Here is a 21,975-nt window from a genome sequence, read left to right on the forward strand (position 1 = left end):
AGCCCCCATGCGGGAACACAGCACATGGGCACACACCACACAAATGCACACGTGTTACACATATACCTACAACACAAACACACAATATGCACATGACAAACATACAGTGCCGATATGATGTTAAATGTAGGCACCACACAGGCACACAGCTCAGGGGACTGACATAATACATACCACACAGATGTGTAGACACACAGCACAAAGGCAAATAAACATGCGAGTGCGCACATGCATGCACACATACACACACTCACACAGTTTGTCCAGAAAGAAGACTGTTTATTCCTCAGGCAAATGCTAAAGCAAGACAACAGGGGAATGTTGTGAGCCTTTCTCCCAGGCCTCCCTGAGAATTCACCATGACAAGCCAATTTACCTCCCAGGAGCCTCACTGCAGGGGCCACTCCTCTCCCTGTGTCGTCCCACCATTTGTGCGTGTGGCTTATGTGGTACTGGGGAATCAAACCTGCGTCCTGGGGCTTTGCAGGCAAGCGTCTTAACTACGAAGGCCTCTCTCCATCTCTTGTTTGGTAAATGATGCCTGTGTGGGGCATCTAGTGCAGGTGGCAGGGTCTCTGTTTTCCAAGATGATAGTTCTGTGAGTCCCTATCAGGGTTCAGGCCAGTGGTGGCACAGGGCACTACCACCAGAGCCATGGTACCCCCAGCATGCTTTCTTTCCTGCTGGAGCACGGTGCCAGTGGCCTGCATCCTGAGTGAGGTGACTAGATCGCTTCTTCAAGGCCTAGTGGAGGAGACAGCAGCCCCTGCTGGCTGGAAACAAACCCTCTCTGCCTCCAAACCACTTCAACTTAAAGACGCTGGAGTGAGCGCATGGTCCTGTTTCACCACAAGTAGAGCTGCGGGGCACAGATTTGAGGAAATGATGACTGCTCCACCGTCTGACCCAAGAGTCCAGTCCTAGCTGCTCAGATTCCAGGGAGAACATGTCAGGCTCCCACGGGGACCACTGCTGTCTTCAATGGAGTCTTCAACTTCTCCCAGATCACAAGGCAGGTTCTCCTGCTTATATCATAGTCCAACTTCCACCAGGCTGCTCCTGAACTCAGCAGACTGCACGCTGAGCAGAGCAGCCCCATCCCACCCCACCGCATGACCCCATCCCACCCCACAGCCTGACCCCATTCTCCCGCCATCATTAGAAATACCGGCGCCAGCAACAAGTAGCCAAACAGCCGTGCAGTAGGCAAGGGACTGAGCCTGGCTGTGGGAAGCACTTGCAGGAGGAAGCCTCCTGTTTTGTCCCTGTTGTACAAATACACAAACACGCATGCACGCACACACGCGCGCACACACACTGCGTGTATTCCTACATGCCTGGGAGCAGAGCCTGGAAGGCTCACAGCAGACTCTTATAAGGAGTTCAAGGGCTCATTTCTCAGTTGCCAGTGAGGGCACCCCTGCCCACAGCTCTGGCGAGTGATACTCTGTGCCCGGAGTGCAGCCTTCTCCCCTCGCTTCATGTCAGACAGCCCAAGAGACTTGATGGCCCAAGCCAGCCTAAGCTCCTACTTTCCGTGTGACCCATCTGTTAAGAGCAGCTCAAAGGCACAGGCTCCACCGAGAACTGCTCTGGGTTCAAGGCTACAACCCTCATGTCCAGTAACCTGTCTGGTGAAAACAGAATCTCTGTGGAGTTAAGTGACACCCTCTCAAGCAGGCATGGGTTGGTGACTGCAGCTGCCCGTGTTTCTAGCTGGACAGCAGATGGTGGTGCCTGGCTGCCTGTCAATGGCTGCTACTTCTAGGAGCCAGGTCATGCAGGGACTTCACAGAGAGGCCAGCAGTGTCTGACCCAGAGGAGGAAAAGTGATTAAAAAGCACAAATTGAGAAGACCACAAAGGCATGTGGGAGCCAAGAAATCCCTCCCCCATCCCTGAGAAAGAAGGGAGATTATATAGCAACAAACTTCTATGATTTAACCCCTCTTAAATATATGTTGAAACTTAATCTAAATTATAAAATAATGATTAACATTCTGTCTTCATTAATTGACCCATTCATACAATTAATGGGAGTGGGCTTTAAAATAAGAGACAGTTAGCTGGAGAAATGGCTCAGTGGCTAGCTGGGCTTTCCATACAAGCATGAAGGCCTGAGGGGGGTATGAGGCAGCCTGAATTCGACTCCCTGGCACCCATGAAAACTACTGAGCATGTCTATGCATGTCTGCACCCCAATATTATGGGGAGCAAACACTGGAGAGTCACTGGCGCTCAAAAACTGGCAAACTTGGGCTGGAGAGATGGCTTAGCGGTTAAGCGCTTGCCTGTGAAGCCTAAGGACTCCGGTTCGAGGCTCGGTTCCCCAGGTCCCACGTTAGCCAGATGCACAAGGGGGCGCACGCGTCTGGAGTTCGTTTGCAGAGGCTGGAAGCCCTGGCGCGCCCATTCTCTCTCTCTCCCTCTATCTTTCTCTCTGTGTCTGTCGCTCTCAAGTAAATAAATAAAAATAAATAAATAAATAAATAAAAAATAAATAAATAAATAAAAAAACTGGCAAACTTGCCGGATGTGGTGGCGCATGCCTTTAATCCCAGCACTCAGGAAGCAGAGGTAGAAGGATTGCTGTGAGTTCGAGGCCACCCTGAGATGACACAGTAAATTCCAGGTCAGTTTGGGGCTACAGTGAGACCCTACCTCAACAAAACAAAACAAACAAACAAACAAACAAAATGGCAAATTTTGGAATTAGGGAGAGACTATGTGCCAAGTAAACATGTGGTCAGCTATGGGAGGGGGGCATCCAATGCGCTCTTCATGTGTGCATGGGGCATGTACAGCTGTGTACACATATGCATGAACCACACACACACACACACCACATGCTACACACGTGTACATGCAAAAAAGCAGAAACATAAAATGCAGTTTGGCTAGGCCTCCTCAGTATGTGATTGATACCCTGCACCTTGAGCCTCTGCCAGCCTCACCAAATAAGGTCCTTCGACTTTACAGGCCATGAGCCAAAATAAATTTTACTTCCTCTTAACTTCACCCAGGATGTTGTACTAGGTTATAGCAACAGAAATCAGACTAAGGTGGGGCCACACTCAGAGACAGAGAAAGCTGTTCTTATCTCTAAGGCCTGCCGAGCAGGGGAGAGGCCTCAGCCGTGACAGACGCTTGCAATACTTGCCAGCCCAGGTGTGATTCCCTCGTATCCACGTAAAGCCAGTTAGACGAAGTGGCACATGCATTGATAGCCTGTTTGTAATGGCCAGAGGTCCTGGTGCCCCCATATTCTCCACCCCCCCTTCTCTCTCTCTCTCCCTCTACTTGCAAATAACAACAATAATAACCTGAAAATGTGGGGGTGAGGAGTCTGCTCCTGCGTACTAACAAGTAATCTGGAACGTGAGGGCTCCCCACCCTTCTACCTTTAACACATGGAGTGCGTCTTGGCGAGACGGGAGTCCACCCCGGTTGGAGTGACCTTTACATGTCTGAATATGTAGAAGGTCGGACACTGTTGAGGCAGGTGTGCAGAATTAAACTAGCTCCAGTGTCCCCAGGGGCCTCTCACTGCCTCGCAGTAAGGAAGGCAGCAATGCCGTCATATCTGTGCCTCTCTGGGGCTTTCCTTCCTGACAGCTGATCTCACCTGCACCTCTGCAAGGTGGCATTATCCTACAGGGTGCCGGCCAGTGCCAAAAAAAAAAAAAAAAGCGTGAGACAGCATCCCCGGAAATGCGAACAGAAGCTGGGAAAGGAAACCAGGAGGTATGACACCGGAGGCTCCCTGGTAGGAGCTGACAGCATCTGCTGCCCCGCATGCACTCCACAGCTCCTAGGAGAGCACACACTTCCAAATGAAGCTTCAGCTGATTTACAATAAAAACCTACCCTCCCATTGTATTCTTTTTTTTTTTTCTTAAAAATATTTTTCAACCGCTATAGAGCAAGTGGTACTCTTTCTGACTCTGGAGGTCATTTCTTATTCCTTTTAGGTACAAATCCCTTACTTAGGTAGGCAACATTTCCCCAGAGCAATCTGTGAATCAAGACAACAGAGCATCAAAGCAGAAGCCACATCTTCAAGTGGAGCTCCAGTCACACACACACGGGAAGGAGGCACGAACTGAAACCTCTCATACATCAGGGCCTCTTTGGCCCCCTGAAAAAAATGTGCTTCTGTGAGTGACTCTGAACCACCAGGTGCCCTGGACAGGCCTGGTCACTCACCTGCTCTGTCTCCACAAAATTAGACACGTGTCCATCGTCGTTTACTCCGCGGGTGTGGAAGCGAACGCCAGCCCGCTCACAGCTGATGCGGGAGATGAGACAGGCCTTGGCTTGCTTGTGGGAGGCGTACACCGTGCGGATGGTCACCACCCCACAGATGACCTTCAGCAGCCAGTCACAGCAGCTCACCTGGTGCTGCCTTAGGGGCACATGTAAAAGCTGGTTCCTGCAAAATAGCCCCACAGAGTTGGGTCACCATCCATGTTCCACCAAACTTTGTACCCAAAGCAAGTATTAAGAAGTCACTTGCGGGGCCTGGGGCTTGCACAGCTCCCTAGGGAGTCCTGTACTTGATACACAGATCTAGGACACTGTGCTTCAGAGACCCCAGATGGTAGGGAAAGTATGATGTATATAGGAGAAAGGGGCCCAAAGCCCTTTCTATAGGTAATACTTTGGGCCAGTGGGAATAAAACTGGAATGGAGAGATGGCTTAGCAGTTAAGGCACTTGCCTGCAAAGCCTAAGGACCCATGTTCAACTCTTCAGATCCCACGTGAGCCAGATGCACAAGGTGATGCAAGTGCACAAGGGTGCATATGCACACAAGACGGCACACATGTCTGGGGTTCAAGTGCAGTGGCTGGAGGCTCTGGCATACCAATTCTCTCTCTCTCCCATAAAAAAAAAAATACGAAAAAACAACAAAACAAAACACAGTTGAGCTGGAGAGATGGCTTAGTAGTTAATGCACTTACCTGCAAAATCAAAGATCCAGGTTCAATTCCCCAAGACCCATATTAAACAGATACACAAGGTGGCACATGTGTCTGGAGTTCATTTGCAGCAGCTGGAGGCCTTGACATGCCTGTTCTCTTTATATATATATCAGCCTCTTTCGCTCTCTCTCTTTCTCTCTCTCTCTCAAAGAAATATAGAAACCTCATTTTTACATATAAAGAAACTGAGGCACAAGATGGTCACAGGGTCAAGAAGTACAGTGTGGAGTTCTTCCATCCAAGTCCCTATTTTTTTTCTTTTCTTATAGTTGTTTTTTGCTTTTGTTTTTATGGTGCTGGTGATCAAGCCCAGAGCTTTATGCATGCGAGGCAAGTGTCCTACCGCTGAGTCACCCCAGCCCCAGGCCTTCTAGACGGACGGTTTTACGGTTTCACGGTCACTCAGGGCCTCATCGTCCTTCACGCACCATCGCCGAGCCTCCCCCACAAGCCCAGAGGCCCCAAGCAGTGCCGTCCTGAGGCCCATCACTGGGAGATTTTTCTCTTACAGGGTCTGGAGCAAATCTAGGTCATGGTGCCCTACTTGTTTAAAAAAGGCAGCTGATTCTTGCCCTTGAGCTTCCTCAAAGACAGCAGCATGTTCTCCCTGTTGGAGATGTAGCTGTGAGCTGTGGCTGATCTCCAGGCTTCTTGAAGTCCTTGGTCTAGGGTCAGCTGAACTTCTGACAATAAGCCACATCAGTAACCAATCTGTTAAACCCAACAACAGCAGAGGGCCTGGGAGGACGAGAGGACAGGGAGCAGGGGATACAAGATGTGGCGATGGGGTCGCTTTCTCCACATACGTCAGGAGTCCACAAGGAAGACGCAGAGGCCCCAAAGACAGAGCGCTTACCCAACAACAGGAAGCTCTGCTGGCCCCGCAGGCAAAGCGAGGCAGGCGCCAAGGAGGGGTGGAAGCCAGCGTCCCCTGCTCTGGGCTGGGAGAACAGTGTGGCTCCAGAGGAGCCCACCTTGTCTCCTTCTGCTTGACTATCCCCTTCGCATGCATCTGAGGAGACCAGAGGCCTGGGCCCTGTCCTCTACCAGCACTGCCCCTCTCAGCTCTCACTGGACAGGGCAAGGACATGACCCAGAGCCCAAAAGCCCCATAGATAAGTGCCATTTATCTAAGCCTCTACTCTCACAGGGAGGACAGCCAGATGACCTGTGCGTGCAGTCCACCCCCCACCCCCCAGACGTGCGAGTTTGAGTTCTTGTAAGTCATCTGTGGTAGGCTGATTCTACTTTCCCTCAGATAAGGCTGGTTTAGCGTTTGCTTTCCATAAGCTTGGGGTGTAGAGGCAGCAACCCTGGGCCCAAATCCTGACTCTGCGGCTCCTAGGCATGCGGAGTTTGGCCACACCCCCCGCCCCGCCCCACGGTTCATGTTCAGTCTCCCTATCTGCAAAACAGGGGGTAACAGACCCGGCCTCAGACGAGGACTCTAGTTATCATCACAGAGGGCTTGGGCAGTGCCTGGCACGTAAGTGTGGCATACATATCAGAAGTTGGTACTTGGACATAGAGGGTAACCAGGTCTGTCGAGCTTCCTCAAGACCTACCCGGGCAGAAGCCCCGGCTGTGAGGCCCAGTGTGCAGCAAGCCATCACCGGCAAAGCTGCAGCACTCTCCACTGGTGGGGCAGCTCTTTCTTTACCTGGCATTATGTGAGCTCTCTCACTGTGGCTCTCAACAACACAGCTAACCCACAATCCTCGGCAGATGATGCAAGGTGGAGGGCAAGGACTCAGGGACCACCCAGAGCCTCCCTTCCAAGGGACCTGGACCCTCACCAGAAGAAGGAGTTCCCCCACTCAGCGCTGTCATCCCCCTGCTTCTGTGCCCGGACAGTCAGGTCAAAGCAGGAACCATCGTTGGGCCATGCAAAATAAAACACCCCCGAGTTCAGGATTTTCTTCAAGGCAAGCAGGCGCTCCTCCTCCTTGGCCTCTTCCTGCAGAGGGTAAAACTCGGTGGAGGTGATTTTGTAGATCTCAGCATCTGGAATTCTGCCCACTGATGTGCAGCCGGTCACCAGCACCAGGAAGCTCAAAGGGGTGCCACCTGGAACATCAGACAGGAGAGCTGAAAGGCCACCACCCACTGCTGGCTGCACCCCAGCCCTAATGCCAACCCCAACCCCAGGGCAATTCAACTGCCTGTCCACTAAGTCCAGGGTGGTGCTTCCAGGGTGGCCCTGCCCAGCAGCAGCAGTAGGGCCAGGGCCCATTCGAGAATGGGAATTCCAGCCTCAGTCTAAATGGGGAAAACAAGCTTCTTCAGCAGACCCTTGCTGATTCTTCTGTTCTGATGCCAGGGGTCTTTTCAACCCCCTCTCTCCCCTTGCTGCTCACCTCTCAGCCCCAGCTCTGTTCTCAGGATAGAAGGAGTGGCTCTGGGTCCCAACCTTCCTCCTTTCCTGGTTCCAGGCTCTCCCGTATCTACTTCCCTGGCCTTCCTACACATGCTCCCCCCACACATTCCCCGCCTCCAGCCACTGCCCGGATTCTGACCTACCGGGACCAGGGTCTACCACACTCCTAGCTATCACAGGAGTGGCCTTCTCCAGCCCGGCTGCTCCCATACCTCCCCTGCTCAAATTCCTCCATCGTTCCCACTGGCCGCCAAGACACACACGGAACCTCCTTCTTGGACCCTCTGCCCTGCCCCTGCCCCTGCCCATCACTGCCTTGCAGGGGGACCCCACTCCCAGACAGCTGTTTTCCAGGGCTGCCGTCTGCTGGTCCTCAAATGTGCCACACTTCCCTGTGCCCTGTGGCTTGGCAGGAGATGCTCCCTCCCACCCACTGAAGACCCCACTGCCCTTTGTCCAGAGAGGAACCCCTTTCAACCTCCCCACTCACCACCCAGTCCATGCTCGCTCCTGGCTGACCCAAAGGAAGCATCTGAATGCGTGCCTTCCACTTTCTAAAACGGGCAGCCAGGTGCTCCGGAGCCTTCCTCCCCCTCCATGAGTGAATTCCTGGCCCTCTTCTAGTTCATGGGCAGCACCTCCTCGGGGGAGCCTTCTCTGTTCTTTGGAGAGTCAGGTACCCCTCGAGATGTGAACAACTTCCTGCCCAGCAGGACAGGTGTGTGAACACCTCCTAAATTCAATCCTGTGCAGAAGAGGGACGCGCTCTCTCCAGAACGCTGCCACAGCATCCCTGGCAGTTCATTTTCTCTTCAATGTGCCCCACTGCACAACACATGCCACCTGAGGCAGGAGTGGGCCAATGCCATGTCCCAGAGGCAGTGCAACACCCGCCCCCTTTGAAGGACAGGGCCCAGGAGAGTGCCCTGGTAACCGGCCTGCATTCACCCAGCGTATGTTCTCCCCCTGCACTGAGGTCTAAGGAATCTGTCCCTGGCAAGGTCTACTGCAAGTGGCCAGCAGTCGCTATCAAAAGCGTGGGTCCCCACAATCCTCCACACTCTGAGAGAGGACCCCACGAAGGCTAGTTCTGCCACCCACCCATCTCCTGTAGACCGCCACGTCATACCTCCTGGGAGGAAGAGTTCAGTTCTGCAAGAGAACAACTGGTTTTTATTACAGAGCACTCTTCGGTAAGTAGGTCATGACTCACAGTGCCAGCTGATGCATATGGGGAGGAAAGGTGCCCACAGGGCCAGGACACTGGTTTCTATGATGGCTGCCCTCTCATCATCAAGAAGCCACTCTAGCACAACATAAGAGTAGGAAGAAAAGAGTTCTGGTGGGGCGGGTGATGGGCGCAGGGCTGAGTCTGTCAGGCAGGACAAGTGGGTTTCAGTGGGGTGACATCTTCAGGGGTGCAGACAGTCCCATGGCTCCAGATGGCATGGGTCCTCAGCAGGCTTAGTGTCTAGGGAAAGCAGTGTTTGATAAGTCCCCCGCAATGGTTAAGGACAGGCTTCAAGGGGGCTTAAGAGAAAGCTTGGAAATTTTTGGGTTTTCATGCCCCTAGCGCCACTCCCTGGTCAGCCTCTCTCTGTGTGGGGCCCAAGTCTCAGGCTTCTCTAGAGATAGCGAGCATCCCCTGTGGGGTTGGAGGCCTGGAGCAGGCTGAGGAGGGTGTGTGTGGCAGGTGCAGGAGGACTGTTACAGAGGAGGAGAAAGTAAAGCACCACCAAGGAAGAGCTCCAGAGGGCTCAGGTGAGTAAGAGCCGCCACGGAGACGTTGGACCAGGCGCTTCAATACGGAGAATGCACGGGACAGCGCTTCACGCACCTGGCTCTTCATAAGTAGTGCCTAAAACCTGCCAACAACTGCCACTGTCAGTCCAAGGTGGCAGAGTGGGGGAGCTGGGATCCAAATCTTCTTTCTGGCTATATTACCTGGGCACGTTACTTGGGTCTAGTCTGGCTCCAAAGCTGGTGCTCCTTGCTCTCCTGGCAGATGGCAGTGCCAATGGGTCTGACTGAGGTCTTTCCTCTTGCAGGGCCACCTTGCCAGTTCACACATAAGTGATATCCCAAGGGGAGCTAAACCAGCACCGCCCAGGCACACTGTGATGGAAACGAGCTGCAAGCCTGGGGTTCATACGAAGAACAGGCTTCGCCTGGACCTGTAGTCCAGTGATGTCCAATCAGCTTGGCTTGTACTCTTCAAGAGAGAGTTGACCTCTGTCAACTGCATGTTACTCCTCTGGTGGATTGAATGAAATGTCCCCCATAGGCACATGTGTTTTGAATACTTGGTCTCCTAGCAAGTGACAATTTGGGAGAGTTGTGGAAGGTAGAACCTTGCTAGAGGAGGTGTGTTATTGGAGGTGAACCTTGAGATTTATTAGTTCAAGCCAGCTCACTCTTGCTTCTACCTATTGGCTCATCTGACAACATGTGATGCCCAGCTTCTGCTCTGCCATGCTTTCCCTACAGCAACAAGACTTCCCCTCAAGACTGTAAACTGAAATAAACCCCTTGCACCCATCAGCTGCTTATGGTCAAGTGTAACTACTACAATCCCAAAGTTCATAAGCTGAAATCCCCATCTCCAGGGTGTGAGGAGAGGGGCATCAACGTCCTTATTAAAGAGGCTCCAGATCACTCCCCATACTTCTGCCACATAAGGACACAGAGAAAAGTCACTCTCTGTGAACAAGGAAAAAAACCCTCACCAATCAGACTCCAAGCCTTTGGGCACCTCACAAGACCCCAGAAATAAGAGAAATAGAGTTCTGTTGTTTGTAAGCCTCAGTTCCTATCTACAGAACTTTGCTATGGCAATACAAGCAGACCAAGACAGTACACCTTGCTCATTTTACAAAGTACACCACAAACTTTCAAACTCAGTCTAAAAGTGATAGTAACACAGAGGAAGGACACCCATCTTTCCCTGTGTCATAGGGCAAGTGGTAAGCATTGTTAAAGTCTGCTAAAAAAGTCATTATAGTGATCGTTTCTTTCTGCAAATAAACAAAGACATTGGGGGATTGGGCAATTTCGCTTCCTAACTAGCAGCCTGGAGCAGAAGGAGTATTAGTCAAACAGTCATCAGGTCTCCTTTGTGCTGACACCAGTGGCTCTGAACACAGCCCAGACACTCAAGGAAACTACACTGGGATGACAGCCGATTCCCCCAGTCTCTGAAGCAGCCTCAGCTAGAGCTGTTTGAAACTTTTACACCAAAACGTTTTGTTATCACAAGCCTTGTGAACTGTCTAGATGACCCTGCAACCATTTTCACCCAGAACAGAGGGGGAGCACTTCCTCCGGCGGCTTAGCAGAGGTACTGCTATCATTGGTATAAAAGGGACAACACAGGGCTTGGTGCAAATATAATCCTTAATTCGCATGTGAGGTGTCCCGTGATTGATCCAAAAACCCTTTTCTGGCTACATAAGCAGGTTGTCCACTGTGAGACACTCCTGGTGTTGCAACACTGGGCAAATAAAAGTCCTCTTTTCAAGTGGTCTTTTCTTGCCTGCCATTAGTGTGGACTTAGAACTGGCAGTACAAAGAAAGAAGCAACAAAGACAGCAGAAGAACCACAGCGGCAACAGCAGCTCACAGGCCAAAGGCTTAGCTACAAAAATGGCAAGGCAGCTGGGCTCGATGGCACTCACCTGAAATCCTAGCACTTGGGAGGCAGAGATAGGAGGAGAACTGTGAGTTTGGGGCCAACTCTGGACTACAGAGTGTGTTCCCCACCTAGAGAGAGACCCCACCTCAAACAAACAAAACAAAACAAAAAGTGGCAAGGCAGCCGGCTGCACGACAGCTCAGGAGAATCAGCGGAGCACTTTCAGACAGTGGCCAAGACAGGAACAAGGGCCTGGCTGAAGTAGAGAGGATGGAGGGCTGAGGCTGAAGATTATGAGAACCAGAACAGAGACACCACAGAGCCTGGACACCGGAAGAGTTCTAAAGAGCTGTCAAATCTGTAGGGCCAAAGGCCTCAGACATCCGAGGCCTGGGAGTTATAACGGGGCTGCTGTCAAGGGCTGAGGAATCCCAAAACCTACCTAAGGGCGCCCTGAGGTTTCCATGTCAGGTCGGCTAAGGATCCTGTTCCCCAGGCCTGCATGAAGACTGCAACACTAGAGGGCGCCGTACGCTTTTCTGCCCACCTGCCTGCTGCCTTCACTGGCTGCTGTCAAAAACCGAGGGATAGCAAAGCTGCCAGACACGTATTGGAAGAGCTTCTCCTAGCCTACCCACAGTTTCTGTCTGGGTAGAGCAAAGGGACCCCACCATCTGGGTTTTATGCTTCTATATTCCCCAGTGGTCACCTTAACCATTGAGGCAGTGACCTCTGTGAACCTGTACCCAGGAGACACTCAAGGAGGCAACCATGGGCTGGGGAGATGACTGTGGTTAAAGGCACTTGCTTGCAAAGCCTGATGGCCCAGGTTCAATTCCCCAGCACCCATGTAAAACCAGATGCATAAGTTGGCATATGTGTCTAGAATTTGTTTGTAGTGTTGAGAGGCCCTGGCATGTTCTCGTTCTCTCTTTCTCTCTCCTTGCAAATAAATAAATTTTAAAAATAATTTTCTTTTAAAAATGGAGGCAACTACCAAAGCCATCAGCATTCTCAACGTTCCTCCCCCACTCTGGCTCTCCTAGAATAAAGGAGGGAACAGCAGTGGTGGGGGCATGGGTAACACATCGTACCCTAAGACACTCCACAAGCGGCACGAAGCACACCCAACTCTTAACAACTGTGTTGAGACAGACTGGGCTGTTTCTCTGGTTTTGAAGATTGGAAACCAGCCCGAGAGAAATGAACTGAACACAGAGTCCTGAGAGCTGTGAAGGTGCATTTAGAAGCCAGGTGAATCTGTTGGAGATTTCCTGTACAGCTTCATAGCTGGGCACTGTGTAACTCCAAGGGACATAATGCATTGCAGACTGGGATCCAAATAGTCCCTTGAGGATAGGAAACAGGAAGGTCTTGAGAGTTTGGGTCACAAAGAAGTTACGTCCCTGCAATCACTGGGATCGATTCTTTTTTTTTCAGCTACACTTTCTATGCTTAGCATTGTACAAACCAGGAAGACCACCCCCCACCAGTTAATCATGGTGGCTGCCAGCCCTTCCTGCTGGCATGTCAGGAGGAGGAAGGGTCGGGGTCTCTCCACACAATTCTAGGAACCAGGGAAAGGCTTTGACGCAACCTTGTACATGCTTCTTGATTTCTATAACACAAATGCCCATTTCTTTTAGGAGGACTGCACGAAAACAACTCAACCAAGTTGAAAGCTCAAGGGGAAGCCAACAGGGAGGCCACACCTCACAGGGCGCCAATCTGGGCTGCCCAACACTCCCAAGGGAGTTACAGGGGAAAGGAGAAAGCCAGGTTAAAGCCAGCCACTCCTTGACATATCAAAAGAGATTGGATTTCAAAGGCTAGATTTAAATGCCCAATCCGCCTATCATTCAGATCCCCAGAACATTTTCCAGAATGTGATGAAAATAAACCAAGTAATCCCGACATTCCAAAAGTCAAACTTTCTTATCAGGCCCAAACAGACTTCCAGATGGCTTTGCAGGGGTCTCTGGCAGGCTGTGCTGGGATCTGGGAGGACATCAGCAATGTGCTGGGGGACTGTGTCTACTCGCTCCTCAGTGAGCAATGGGGAAACTGGCTGAGGCCAAGCCTGGTCAATTTGAGAAGGGCATGATCTCTTTCTACACTCCCTGTGGCAGGCTCTGGGCCCTGAGACCCGCAGGTACCCTGACTGGCTCTGGCATGACTTCTTTATGGGCTGCCCTTATCCTGGGTAGGATCAATGCCCAATAGCTGACCTCAGCTCTCAGCCCAGGAAAATCACTGTCCCGTGGGATGGGGAAGGCACTATATGCCATTCTTCCTGTCTTTGGACACCAGCCACCTGTCCCACACAGAAAGACAATCTGGTGGTGTAAGGCCATAGGACACAAGTGTAAAATGCAGGTCCCACTTGAGAACAGATCGAACTTGCACCAGACACACTGCTTCCCTAAACCCAAGTCCTTGCCACATGATAATGAATCATCCTGTAAGATCTGTGAGCATGCTTGTGCCAGAAAGGGGTCTGCAACAGGTGGTGTGCAAAGGGGCAGCTTCTGGGGCTTTCCCTTCGGGGTACAGGCAGGACGACATGTCTATCTTCTCAGTGACACTGCAAGCCTCACACAGCCCTCAGTACAAAAGAAGCACCACTCCACGTCAGCCACCATCCTCATCATTGTCACAGTGGAAGGTCAGGGCCCCAGGAGTCTGTAACCTCAGAAAGATCTGGCAGAGGGAAGAGCCTGTCCCAACCCGTGGCAGGCCACACTCTCATGAGAAAGCAAGTGCTCGTAGGCAGTTGACTTTGTTCTGAGTCCCAGCCGAGTTCCTCACTGTGCTACAACAAACAAGGAGACACTGAGTATCACTTTGGCTTATGTTTACAACTCAACAGGCTAACGTATGCCTAGCCCTTGGCACAGAATAGACATTTGATTAGTACATTTTGTCATGTGAATACTGTTTTCCCTAGACATTTCCTGCTCAGAAGTGATAGATTTAATCATCACAGCTCATGAGGAAAACATCCCACAACAGAAAAGGGAAAAGAAAAAAAAAAAGTAGCGGCAGGTATATCACACTGTTTTGCCAGCTCAGACCCCCCAGTTGGCACAAACAAGAGGTCCTGTGTGATGCAGAGAAGTCTGGCATGCTTGGCTCCAGAAATGCCCGAGGCCTGAATGTGAACAACTCTTAGCCATTTGCATCAGGCATGTGACCTGTGCTCTGGCCGTCACTCCACAGGCCACTGGCTTCCAGAGCCAGGCCTCTGATGGCGAGGGGCGGGGCAGCTGCTCCTGGCGAGGGAAGGAAAGGACGGCCGCTCCCCAGCTGCAGGGGCGATCCAGCAGCAGTAGCCATCAGCTCGGCCCAGAGTCCTCTCCCTTTTGTCAGACCCCACGCTCAGGTCCCACTCCCCTACTCACTCACTCCCACACTTAGCATCGGTGGCTTTTCTCCAACTCCCATATTTCCTCATCCCTCAAGACATACTCAGGGGCTGGAGAGATGGCTTAGCGGTTAAGCGCTTGCCTGTGAAGCCTAAGGACCCTGGTTCGAGGGTCGGTTCCCCAGGTCCCACGTTAGCCAGATGCACAAGGGGGCGCACGCATCTAGAGTTCACTTGCAGAGGCTGGAAGCCCTGGCGCGCCCATTCTCTCTCTCTCTCCCTCTATCTGTCTTTCTCTCTGTGTCTGTCACTCTCAAATAAATAAATAAAAATTAAAAAAAAAAAAAAAGACATACTCAGGGGGCCCAGTGATGCCAGGCTCCAGCATGCATCTGGTCCGGTGACCTTGTCCACATATCAGGCACACCTCCCGACGATGGACCCCTGAACAACCACATATGTCCCCAGAGTAGAAGCCCTTCATCAGACTTGGGAAAACTTGGGTCTAGGGGGCAAGTAGTACAAGTGAACCCCCCGACACCCAGGGCTGGAAGCCATTTCCTTCTCCACCTAAGACAGGTGAGAACCCGGCTATTGTCACTTCACCCTCCTTCCCCACGGGCGAGCAGGCTGAGAGACATAAAAGCAACATCTCAAGAGATGAAAGTAGCTGACACAGAGCTCCGAACTCGTCAGCCTCCCCAGGGTGACCCAAGGACTGCCCACAGCATGGGAGCCAGGCTGCCAAGAGTCCAGCTGAGGGGCAGATACTCACCGGATTTTAGTCGGAGCTCCCCCAGGCAGCCGTAAGCATCCGTGAGCTTGCCATACTGTCCTTTAATGACTTCCTTCTCTTCCGGAGCTGGAGGGGGGAAGCACATTGAAGAGACATCAGCGAGTGAGCGGCTCTGTTCACGCCCGCCCGTTCATTCACACTGCACTTGCCAATCTGGCTCCCACCCACGCGATAAAGGAAATGCACAGACAATAGCTCGGGCCCACAGACACCATGTGTGCAGCTTTAGGATCTGAGGATCGGAGCTGCCAGCGTTCAGACCTTTCCACAAAGGCTTGCTCTCTGGAAGTGCTGGTGGCTTCCTAGGGACTGCAGAAAGCGGGGTGAGCCCCAGAGTGACTGACTCTGCTGGGGCTCCACCATGTACGTTATTGGGTAAACCTGCTCTCTGATTGGACTTGAGTCTGCTCCATGAGAGGGAATACATGCCTGGGACTGAAAACCTAATCGAAAACCTATGCTTGAGGTCATAAGCCTTAGGGAAGAAACCACTACTGTTGTCTCACTAAATGAATATATTCTGCCCACCCAACCGTCCTCTAAACATTTAAGTTTACGCCCATATATTAATGGTACTCTCACTTTTGGTTAGAGATGCTTCTCTTTACAGATGGTGGTGATTACTGGAGGACTTAAAACTCACCATAGTGCTAAGAAGTGACAGTGGAGTGTTTAACATTAAGTGAGACATCTCTATCACACCCTCCAAGGCTCAGGGTCCACTGCAGACGAGGTGGCAGAAAGAATGTAAGAGCCAAAGGAAGGGGAGGGCTGCTTATAATCCTGTCTTCCAGACTTAAAATGGCCTTGATAGTCATAACCTCACAGTGCCTGACACTTACCTATACCAGACCTGCATACTAGGAGGAAAAAATGATGACATCGAAGTAGAAAAGCAGCTAACTGGAAAGAAGAGTGGAATTCAATGGAGGGTGGATTTTGGAGGGGAAAATGGGAGTGGTGGGAGGGAATTATAGTTTATTGTCTATACATATGAGAGTTGTCAATAAAAAGTTAAATATGCATATACACGTATGTATATATGACACTAATAATGATAAATAACAAAATCCACTGGGGTCTACTAATCATCTTAATTTCAAATCGGTGAAAAGAATAAATGTTTCAAGTGGCTAGAGAGATTGCTTAGCAGTTAAAGTGCTTGCCTGAAAAACCCAAGGACCCAGGTTTGATTCTCCAGTGCCCACATAAGCAAGATGCACAAGGTGGCATATGTGTCTGGAGTTCATCTGCAGTGGCTGGAGGCCCTGGTATGCCCATTCTCTCTCTTTCTCTCTCTCTCTCTCAAATAAGTGAATAAATAAATAAATAAATAGTTTAAAAAGAATAAATGTTTCAAGGTTTCATTTGAGGTGGAAATGTCTGTGATTTCTATTGGTGACAAGGTTTGGGATGTGAATCACATGCTGGTTTTGTTACCTGCTTTCCTAACAAGACAATGTTGAATTTCGGTTATGAACAATTAGAAGAAAGATGGGCTTTCCCCACCCAAGAGCTCCAGGCCTCCCCATGAGGAGCCTGGGGCCCTGTGCTGGAGCCACCTCTGCATCACGGAAGTGATGAGGAAACCACGGATTATTCATCCTCCCAAGCACTGGAAAGGGATTCCTAGAGTTCAGGAGTCTCCGTAAGGAGCTGAGATCACACAGTAAAATGTTAAATAGAGAGAAAATGACAGCAAACGACGCACCAGTGAGAACAGACAGGCGGGGACGATCGCAGACAGGCGAACGTGGGGAGTGTTGACAGACATTTCAAGAGCTGCAGCTAGTTTAGGCTGAAAACCTAGCCTGACACCCTAATTCTAGAGACCCACTGCCCACATTGCCCAGGACAGACTCCACTTCCTGTCCCTCTCAGCTGTTCCCTAAAGAGTACCAGTACCTCAGAGACCACATGTGCTGACAGACTGGAAACAGCCTCAGAGTCCTCTCTGTTCCCATAGCTCCAGGTAGGCTGGCAGCCATTGCTCAGGAGCCTCCTTCTTTTCTAGCTGGCCCTGGAGGTGGTGTGCAGCTAAAAGGAATCTCATGGCAGACCTGCCCCAACCACCACGCAGTACACCTCTGTCCAGGACAGGGCTCCAGAGAGTTGGGTCGGATCTAAGGCCAAATTTGTCCTTCATCTCTCCACGAAGGATAAGCTGAGAGGACATATGAAGAGAAAGACTGATCACCAGCATGGCAGACAGCCCGCTGGCTAGTGCACTGTCGGCGGAGACAGGAAGGCCCAGCTCAGTACTGCCAGTGGACTGAGGAGTTTTCCTCCCTGGGAATCTCCACTCAGACAAAGCCAGATCCTCAACTGTCTTGCTGGAAAAAAGGTCAGAGTGAAGCAAAGTTAGCCAGTTTATTGGGTACGGATATGGAGAGTACATACTCTAAGCACAGACATTTAGAGACAGAGAGGATTAGGATAAGGACAGCACACACTCAAGACATGGGCTAGGGTTTCTCAAGAAGGAAGATTGCATTAAGGAGTCTTTACAAAGGACATATAAATATAAATGGTATATGTATGCCATATATAATCTATGGGTAAGAGTTCTTGCCTGATATGCATAAGGTCCTAGATTCCGTTCCCAGAACTGGCAAAAAATTTCCTTTTGTAACTGCAAGAGGGTTGTATGAGGTACACTGTTTAGCTGTAGGAATGAGGGAAGATTGATCATACAGCTAAACTCAAAGCCACAAGCACTCGGGTCCTAAGCGAGCACGGCTGTTGCTTTTCTTTTGGCACCCTTGCTTCAGATGGCTTCAGGGGGACAAGCACTGACTGCAGGTAATTTTAATTTTATCAGTCGTGTTGTAGTTGCTGGCTCCCAGACACATTCCTGAACGAAGGGCTTCTTTTCTGTCTGATGTTCCCCCTATTTTTTTCCTTTCTATCTTGCCTCAAACTCAGATGTCATTACCTGTAGTTGTGGACATTCCTCTCTATAAAGTCACCAGTGATTTCTGCAGCCATGCTCCTGGGGGAAGTGGTACAGCAGTTGGATTCCTGTCGCCATTTTTATCAAGCAGTCAGTGCATAACCTTGCTGTGTGTGCGTTTCTATTTAAGGACACCTTATTGAACATGCACTGGTGATTCAATCACATTGAACTCATGGCCACCCCCACAGGAACACAAGTCAGAGTGAAGCTTACCCAACATGAGAGTACTCCTGTAAGGCACACCGCCGTCTGCTCGGACAAGAAAACGCTAGGCAGTGTTTCAGCGCTGTGCTGGGGGCCATTCCAAACTGTGAAATCACCCATAAAACATACACGCTCCTGTGTCCTTACAAAGGGGATGACTATGCAGTGCTGCTCAGGTCATGGGTGCAGTGTGATCCTGAACTGTCTGGGAGGGACTAGTGTACTTGCAGAGGTCCTTAAAAGATGGAAGAAGGGCTGGGGGTGCAGCTCCGTGGGCAGAGTGCTTGCCTGGCATGCATGAAGCCCTGGGTTTGATTCCCAGCACCACATAAACTGGGTACAGTGGTATATGCCTGTGATCCTAGCACTGGGAGGCAATGGCAGGAGGATTAGAATTTCAAGGTCATCCTTGACTACATTAGGAGTTTGAGGACTATCTGAGCTACAAAAAAAGGGTGGGGGTGTTGGAGAGATGGCTTAATAGCCTAATAACTCAGGTTTGAATCTCCAGGCTCCACGTAAACCAGACGCACACTGATGCAAGCGTGCAATGTTGCACATGTGCACAGGGAGTGCACACGTCTGCAGTTTGTTTGCAGTGACTGAAGGCTCTGGTGTGCCCATCCCAGGCTGGCTTGCTTCTTTCTTTCTTTCTTTCTTTCTTTCTTTCTTTCTTTCTTTCTTTCTTTCTTTCTTTCTCTCTCTCTCTCTCTCTCTCTCTCTCTCTCTCAAATAAGTAAAAAAAGAAAAAAGAACAAGGAAAAGGGAGGGAAAGAGATGAGACATGAAGATGGGAGCACAGGCTGTGGCTATGGCAGGGTGGGAAGAGGAAGGAAGCAGCTGAGAACCAAGGAAAGATGGCAGCTCCAACGCACCAGGAAAGGCAAGGAAATGGATTTCTCCCAGAAGCTTCCAGAAAAAGTAGTCCTTCAAGCTGGGTGCAGTGGCACAAGCCTTTAATCTCAGTGCTCGGGAGGCAGAGGTAAGAGGATCACTGCAAGTTCAAGGCCACCCTGAGACTCCATAGTGAATCCCAGGTCAGCCTGAGATAGAGTGAGACCCTACCTCGAAAAACAAAACAACAACAACAAAAGTAGCCCATCTTTTAGGCCGCTGGAGGTAAAACTTGTGGCAGCCACAATAGGAGACCATTGCTGATACCCTAACAAGCTAGACTCAGCTACCTGCCCTACACATCAACTAAAGAGAATAGTGAAAGCCGAGAGAAGAGGTTTGTTCAATGTGCCACACAGGGAAGAGAAACAAAGAAGTCTAGTGCACCCTGGTAACGACACTAGTCTTCAGGGTCCACACCGGGAAGGACACAAGCCATGTCTTCCGTGGCAGTCTTGCTGCGTCTTCAGCACACTGAAGGAGGGCGAGGAGGTGTGTGTTTGGGGCGGGGAGGGGGAGTCTCCTTCCTCCAGCCTCTCCTCCCAGGCTGAGATGAAAAGCATCCTCTGCTAGTGATGGCGAGCCACTGGCGAGGAACTGGGTCTGCCACGGGCCTGCTGTGGTAACTTTACAACTGCAACAGAAGACTGAGGTTGTCGGTGGAGTGTTCAGGATGAAACCCTGGGTTCTAGCAACCCTAACTTCTGGGGAAAGAGTCCTGCCCCTCAGGAGGATCTGTGGAACCCTTGCCTCACCAACAGAAGTCAAGGGCCTTCTTGCAGGCCATGACCTTAGCAAGGTCCACTCTCCTCTCAGGTTCCACGCAGATAGGGCCGGGGCCAGAGAGAGGGAAAAGGTCAGCTTTCATCTGATAAGTGCAATAAAATAATTCTGATGCCAACACCATAGATGTCACCTCCAGCAGCGTCACAAGGCGTCACACAGACCTCCAAGTATCATCTAGTTCCCCTCTGTTCGCCATGAAACAAAGAGGTCATTGTGCATTCATTCGGCTACACAAATAAACCTGAGCAAATCAAACAAATGACAGGATGTGGTCCAGTACGCACTTACTTCAGGGGTGGGAATGTGACCCCAGGAGAAGCTGTGGCAACCACACTGACCCCTGGCCCTGTGGCATATCCTCAGACAGGCCACCAGGGAAAATTAAACACACACAAACCAAAATCGCCTTTTTGCTATTATTTTAAAAACCAAACTCAACAGGGCCACCTTGTCCTGTTTTATTCCTGCAGATTATTGATTACCTAATAAAAACAACTTTATCTCTGGCTTATGTGACATGGTCACTCATGACAGATCTGACCTTTATGGATATGACAGCTAGGTGTGAAGTGCCATTTTCCCATCATAGACTAATTGTAAATAAACTCCGAGGCTGGACAAAAAAAAAAAAAACCAAAAAAAAAACATTTAAATGCTTGTTCCCTCACAGCTGGGAAGGCGAAGCCAAGGTGAGTCCAGGACCCTGCAAGGGAAACTCCTCGCCTCTTCCAGCTTCTGGCATTTCTAGGCTTTTCGCTGTGTTGCACCAACCTGCCTGCATCATGGCATACGGGTCTTCACCCTGCCTGCCCTGCAGTCACACTGGATGAGGAGCCAGCCTCCTCCAACAGAACCCTATCTCACCTCCCAGCCGCTACCCTAGGCCAAACAAGCGCCTGTCAGGGTTCTCATCTCAAAGGCCCCTGTCCCTAGAAAGCTCATGTGCTGAAGGCTTACAGCCCCAGCTGACGGCGCTATAGGGAGGGGGTGGAACCTTTAGAAGGTGGGGTTTCGTTGGCAGAAGTAGGACTTCCACAAATTGTTGAGGGGCCACAACTTGGTCCTGACAATGGATAACCTTCTTACTTGAGGAGCCAGTCCCTTTAAAGCCTGCAGCCTCCTGCAGATGCCTCGCCAGTGAGCTTCTTTTCTTTCCTTGGTGCCTGTCCCCACTTCTGCCTTGGCCCCTCCATGCACCCCACCTCCAGGCTGCCCTCACTGACCACCACCTGCATCCAAAAGCCTGGCCTCCCAGTGCCTGGTCCAAAATTATACCCTATACTCTGCTTGTCCCAAACACTGTATTTTCATAAGAAATTTCATGGAAAAAGAAAGGTTTTTATTCTCTAACATGGAGGTGATAACTGAAATGTCTATAAACACCAGGCAGATAATGTACAAGTAGAGTTACTGACGGGTGGCAGAAACACCTCCCTTTGGAAGGGAAGGTGGACAGTTACAACCAGTGGCTGACAGGTGGGCATGTCGGCCAGCACTTGCAAGTCTGAGGGGTTTTCAAGAGAAATAGGGCACTCCTGAGTTTCCAGCATCGGCAGCTAATCTCCACTTATTTTAAGTATCATGTGGGTGGACGAACACTTCTGCAGGCTGCATTTGGCTTGCCCGTCTGCAACGTCTGACTCGCCTCACTTAATATCTCAAAAATAGCTGGAACATTCTTGCCCATCATGCCTTTGCCACATTTCATGTAGGCTTTCCCTCCTGAGGGCAGTTTGCTTCCATGAACATCGGTCTGCAGAAGGAGTCCTCTTCCTTACTCTCAGTTCTTGTCCTGTCCCTTCCTGACTCTCCTAAACCAGTCCACAGTGACCCCTTCCCTATCTGAGTGCTGACTGACTGTGGCTGGTGGGTCCTAGGCTCAGCACACCAGTGACCCAGACAATGATCATCTGTACCACTCTCATCAGTGAGTGTGGTCTTGAGAGAGGCAATGGCAAAGAAAGGACCCGAGTGATGGATGGAT

At 50.7% G+C, this 21,975-nt stretch overlaps 1 protein-coding gene across 1 annotated transcript in view; it reads right to left on the reverse strand.

Annotated features, from left to right (window-relative positions):
* Synj2 (synaptojanin 2) overlaps nt 1-21,975 on the reverse strand; it is a 101,647-nt gene that overhangs the window by 56,070 nt on the left and 23,602 nt on the right. Inside the window, 3 exon segments of the mRNA XM_045158245.1 lie at nt 4,206-4,431; nt 6,780-7,050; nt 15,131-15,217. Of these exon segments, the coding sequence (XP_045014180.1) occupies nt 4,206-4,431; nt 6,780-7,050; nt 15,131-15,217 (584 nt within the window).

This window comes from Jaculus jaculus, chromosome 9 (genome assembly GCF_020740685.1).
Source record: "Jaculus jaculus isolate mJacJac1 chromosome 9, mJacJac1.mat.Y.cur, whole genome shotgun sequence".
In the NCBI taxonomy this organism is placed as follows: Eukaryota; Metazoa; Chordata; class Mammalia; order Rodentia; family Dipodidae; genus Jaculus; species Jaculus jaculus.